Below are 6145 nucleotides of genomic sequence, written 5' to 3' on the forward strand. Positions count from 1 at the left end.
GTCATTAAATAGATTTTCGAAATTCTTTATCACGTCGTATAGCTATAGGCATACCAAATTACAAATAACATCAAAGTTAATTACTTCAGTAATAAGAATTTGTAATTAGCCGTAAGCTGCCAGGCATCGTCAGACATCAGTAAATCTTGGAGTAAACGACTTTGTCTATTTTATTTTAAGCATGTAAAGTTTGTTTACTTGTAGTAAGCATACCATTGTTCTTTTCAGGGCGGTTGCAAATTTTTGTATATTCTCACTCGATATGCAAGCACCGTGAACTTTTTCTGGATGTCATGTGAAGGTTTTTACCTCCATCGATTAATCGTTCATGCCTTTGCAACGCCGAAATCTTTGACTTTCTACTACATATTTGGTTGGGGTAAGGACATGTTTTTCGTAAAAATGTAAGATTTTAAGCAGATTCGAAACGGAAGGCAAACTGCATTTCAGTTTCGAAGTTTCAAAAGGCAAACTACATTGTTATCTGTTATTTTATTTGTTAAATTTGAATTTAAATCTCCAGCAGGAAAACAGATTTCTATAACACTGCTTCAGTCTTCATCATTTGATTATAATCTTTAAATGAATTCATTCTACCAATTTCATTCAAACGAAATTAGAATGACGCTATGGCAACTGCTGGTGTTTTTCCCCAATAAATAATGTATAAATGACAAACAGATATTGCATCTTTTTTAAATTGACTTTCATGATTGATTGCTCATTTATTTTGTATTTTTAAGGAAAACTCTTACATTTTCAAATCTTGAATGAGTTACTGTCACACCTTACATTTATTATATTCAGTAATAAAAAGGTTGAGACCTTATAACTACAATTTGATGTTATTTCTTGCAGTAGTGTCCTGGATCCCAGCACTCGCTTATTCCATTATTCGGGCCACGACAAAAGATTTTGATTCAGAGTACGTGTTACATTTAAAGAAAATGTAGAAATACTAATGCGGTTATGTCCTTTACAAATCTATTTGAGCTGTATTTCAGAATTGTATTTAACTCAGCACATCAGAGTCTGTTATATTAAAGAATATATTAGTTTGATTTTCTTCGCTTAAATGGGTCGTTAACTGTTTCGCAAAGGGAGCCTCATTTAGTTGTTTGTTAAATAACAATTGACAATTTGTATTTAGATAAACGTTTATAATAGATTTGTCGATTTAGTTGAAATTTATATTTAAATAAACATTTGTAATAGTTTGTCAAATTAGTTAAATCATTTATTGAAGCACATTTGTAGGTTTTTTGAAGCTCATATTGATCAGTCATTTGCTTGTCAGTTTCCTAATACGCACCAGAAATACTGTGATACGGGGAATTTAAACTAACAAAGTTGTGAGCCAAGTTGCCAACTCGAAACCATTTGATGAGAGGCAGCCACCTAAACCACTTAGCTGTACAATATTATACAATGTCCTCAAAGAAGTCTACTAAACATTTGTTTAATTTGAAGTTATAAACCATTGTCTATTTTTTTTAACATTTGTTTAATTGTATGATTTTCAGTTGTTGGATACACAATATTGATGGATACGAATGGTTGTTGTATACGCCGAATCTCCTTAGCCTCGTTGTAAGTACAAAGTAAAAATTGATTTTACGGCATTTACTACATTTTTATGTAGAGATTTAGGCAGAATTAAAATTGTGCTCATATAGTTCATTCAAACTTTGCATAATCCAATGAAACCATAGCCATTTAAGCTGACAGAATCGGTACTTACAATTATATTTTCGTAAAGATTTTTCATCTTAATTACAACTGGTAATTAAAACACTCATGCACGTGCATTTGTATGAGCCAAGGGACCAAACTACGATCTTTATATGATATCGTGATGACATGATAACTTTACATGATGGAAGATTATTATATGTATATTTCAATATACGCTTTGAATATTTGTAAATTAATCCTGTGTGCGAACACATTTTTCTGTTAACAGGTAAACATTATATTCCTTGGGAACATAATACGAATACTGTGTTCAAAACTACAGGCGCATCCAAATGAACCTAGTAATTACAGGTAGGTCAATAATGTTCACAAATAACTAGGCATTGTTTTTATACTTTTTAACAATGACACATTGGACCTGTTTTACTTGGAAACTTGTAATTAAATAACTTACTTTGTGGTGTTTGATGATGTTGAAGAGATATAGTAACTTATAAATAATCATAGTAGATCATTTCCGCCACACATTTAACATATATAATAACATTAACTGCACTATTAATTAAGATTTACAAACCACGTTGTATATCACAAATAAAATTATTATCGTAAGCAAAATACTTTACACTCATTGCTTAGTATGGGTTGGTCCGAGGAACGAAATCCAGAGTTTATCTATGATCTTAAAGATTCCTACACGAACGAATTAAAATCAGACTTTGTATTGTCTTAAAAGAAGTATCATTGAATTATGATCAGCAAAATAAGTATGCATATAAATTAAAAAATATGAAAATAAATATGTAATTATACTAATTGTGAATTAGTGTGAATGTTCGCATAAAAGTCGTATCCTAAGTCGTAAGTTTTTTTTATAATTTTTCATTTCAGGAAGGCTTTAAAAGCTACGTTTGTATTGCTCCCTTTGTTTGGACTTCAGCAGTTCGCAGTAATTTATAGACCACACACCGGGACGAAAGTAGATTTCATCTATGAAATTGTACAGACGGTTTTTATAAATACACAGGTAGTCCACATTTTTTCTTTTTATTGTCTGTGTGCATTAAATGGTGCGTAAATATGAAAACGTATTTATAAATAATGGCGAGTGTTTTGTAGATGTAAGATTTTTTACATGCCGACAGATATTGAGATAATTAACCGCATAAATTATTTGCAAGCATCTAGAATATCCTGATTATCGCATAAAGTACTGAACAGCGGGACAAACATAAACAACATCTAAATTGATTGAGGAAATGTTTATTTAAGATCTTAAAATTGATTAAAGTTAAATAGATTATAGAGAAGAGAAAGCCAAGTGTTTCTCTGATTAGAAAATATAAGTTATTGATATTTTAAGCATCTTTTAAATCATTAATAATTAAGAAATAATAAGAAAATACAAGTCCATTCGATTAAATTCATCGAGCTTTAGAATTGGTGTCAGTACCAAATGGCATAACAGTCAGCATCAAATGACCTTTACAAACTCCATGTGAATTAAAACTAAATAACGAATTTTGTTTCACAATGCAGCACAAACTGACAAAAAGGTATTGACTTTAGAAAAAGAAAGACCCTCTACATATTTGTGATATTTTTAGTTCATTCAATTGACATTTTTCAACTTGGAAGATTCCAGTATTGTATTCCTTTTCGAATGCTGTATAATCACCCTTAGGATATTGTGCCTGCTTATGTTTTTTTTCTTGAGATCTAATCTCTGATTAGCAGGCTTCATAATCTCTGATCTACTTAATATACAATTCCAGTTTGTTTAGTTCCGTCATTGTTATCTTGTTTAAGACACACACTTTCTTTTTCTACGGGACCATACGCTGCTTTTCATGGAATGGCACGAAAGTACCATATTAAATGTTCCATTAGAACTGCCATAAGAACACATCTGTGGATGTTTTTGAAATCAAAATTTCAGCATTTTTATGTTTCAATATTAAATTTTGCCTTACAAGCGGCGTGGACGATAACTTGCACTTATCATTACTGTCCATGAATAGCCTCAATCCTACCGAGAATGCAACATTTACAATATTGTTGTCTTGCGCGTTCCTTGGGAAATCCGTTTTTCTCTATTTTACAACAGAAATTCTTCAGGTTGATCTTCTTAATCAGTCACGATCAGGTCACCTAGTGTATGTAGTCTATCTCATAGATTTATTCCATGAATATTTATCTTGCTTATTGTATAGAAAAGTGCAGATGTGGAAGATGTAAATGTATGAAATCTATCTGCATATCATTGAATGCGATAGAAAGTCTTGTTCTCATCAAAATACAGTACCAAGAGATAAGTCGGTGCTACGTAACCTAATTAGAATAATTAGTGGTAGCTAAATTTTTTGCAGCGTTGCATTTTTTTCTTTTTCTCTATTTCAGGGGGCTATCGTGTCACTTATATTCTGTTTCCTGAACGGAGAAGTAAGTATATCTAACACTGTCAATTTAATTAATTTTGTTACTCTTAAAAATGGATTAATGTAAATATAATACAGATCCGTATAAGTTGCAGGTATTGTGTTCAAGAAAATTGATTTATTTAAAGATGTAAAGATTGTGCTTACCTATAAACCATCGTTATTATGCCCCCAGAAAGTGGGAGCATAAAGCGTTGCACTTGTCCGTCCGTCCGTCTGTCCGTCCGTCTGTACGTCTGTCCGTCCGTACGTCTGTCCGTACGTCCCGAAATTTTGTGAACGCAACTCCTCTTAAACCGGATGGCAGATTTTGCTTAAACTTCCCGGGATGAACAACCTTAATGTGCTGTTAAAGGATAAGGTATTTCATCGGCCAAAATTTAAATTATTTTGTTATTTTCATAAAATGGAAAATTTGTAAATATAATACAGATTTTTTAATTAGGGTTGCAAGCTATTGTGTTCAAGTAAAATGAATTTTTTACAAATGTAAAGAATTGTGCCTTTTTCACTATATACCATACGTTTTTGGCTACTTTTTAAGGTGGAATTTTTAATTCCTGCCTTAAGAATTTTAATTTTTGCCTTAAAGGGCCTGGTCCATAGGTGTGGCGTTTGGAAAGCTGTAACTTGTACTTTCCAGTACCGTCCATTTGCAGACTCAATCTAACCGTGCCTGTAGCATTTTCAATTATGTCATGTTTGACATTTTTACGGATTCAGATTTTTCTATTCTATATTTTTGGCTTGAATTTTAGGTTCATACATATCTCAGAAATTGCATTGGTCGTCACACGAAACTGGGGTCATCATTAAATTACAATAGGAAGAGTAGTATGTCTTCAGCAACGCAATTCACATCTGTTGCATCTGCTAGAAGGGCAACGAAGCAGTACGAAACTTCAGACTCTGCTGGATATATCCCACTTAGTACAAGCAGCACAGCAAATGATATGTCAAACACAATCAAGTCTACAAATGGACACGTAACGTTTGCTACTTAATACACATGGACGTTTTTTACAACGCATGTTACGTTTAATTGCAAGAGATATGAATATAATGAAGAGTTTCTTTACGACATCGTACATAACCGGTACTGTAAAAAGACGGTTTTAAAAAAGAAAACGTTTTATGTTATTTATTGAAAAATAATTTGACATGAATATATCTCCATTTGCATTTGATGTATATGACTGTATACTTCGTAGTATTCGAAAATGTCGTCGTATATTTACGTAGTGTTATTTCAAAGGCATTCGTACTAATTGGTTTTGCATAATTTGTATATGTGTATATCTTGGGGCACAACAATGTACTTTGGAGTGTCTCGAATTGTTGTATAAAGGGACAATGCAATATCGTCATACGATCACATCAAATTACTCATTGTATTTTGTTATATAGTTACCATTGTTGTATCTTTGACATAAATGTCATGTTAATTTTGCTAATATTTAGTTTAATATAATCATGTATAAATATGTTTGAAACTAAAAAATGTAACTATTCCATTTTTAAATTATCTTTTTACCAATAAATCTATTATTTTTTATAAATAATTATAGACTATCAAACTCTGCCTGAGATTTTCGAAAACAAGTATAGTTTTAAAAAATCTATGTGTACAAAACATTTCATCTAATGTTATTGCAATATGAAACTAGACCACATATTTTCATTTCTTTTCCTATAAGAATGGTATTTGTTAGTTTGAGTACATTTAACAACTATTGAAATAAAATGATTCTGATTTATGCCTCACATTATTTTTTGTAAATGGTAAATGGCAAATATAAACAAATTGAATGCAAACAAATATAAACAATTTGAATGCAGAGTAATACCTTTTATGATATATACCAATATTAAAAAGATGTGCTCAAAAGAAATTCATATGCACGCAAGGAAATAAAGAAACAGAACGTTATATTGATGCAGTATAAAAAAGAGCATTCTTTAATGAAATAAATGATATGCAAGGCGCTACTACATTGGAAAACTTCGTTCGT

General features: G+C 31.3%; 1 protein-coding gene across 9 annotated transcripts in view; it reads left to right on the plus strand.

Moving 5' to 3' along the window:
* LOC132723536 (calcitonin gene-related peptide type 1 receptor-like) overlaps positions 1-5892 on the plus strand; it is a 131845-nt gene extending 125953 nt beyond the window's left edge. For all 9 annotated transcript variants that reach the window (XM_060708274.1, XM_060708276.1, XM_060708267.1 and 6 more), the window contains exons 5-11: positions 229-379; positions 859-925; positions 1524-1590; positions 1964-2046; positions 2587-2722; positions 4096-4137; positions 4892-5892. In XM_060708274.1, coding sequence (XP_060564257.1) covers positions 229-379; positions 859-925; positions 1524-1590; positions 1964-2046; positions 2587-2722; positions 4096-4137; positions 4892-5137 — 792 coding nt within the window. In that variant the 3' untranslated portion in view covers positions 5138-5892. The remainder of the gene's footprint in view (positions 1-228; positions 380-858; positions 926-1523; positions 1591-1963; positions 2047-2586; positions 2723-4095; positions 4138-4891) is intronic.
* The last annotated feature ends 253 nt before the right edge of the window (positions 5893-6145 follow it).

This window comes from Ruditapes philippinarum, unplaced genomic scaffold (genome assembly GCF_026571515.1).
Source record: "Ruditapes philippinarum isolate M1 unplaced genomic scaffold, ASM2657151v2 ctg127_1_1_1_1, whole genome shotgun sequence".
NCBI classification, from domain to species: domain Eukaryota; kingdom Metazoa; phylum Mollusca; class Bivalvia; order Venerida; family Veneridae; genus Ruditapes; species Ruditapes philippinarum.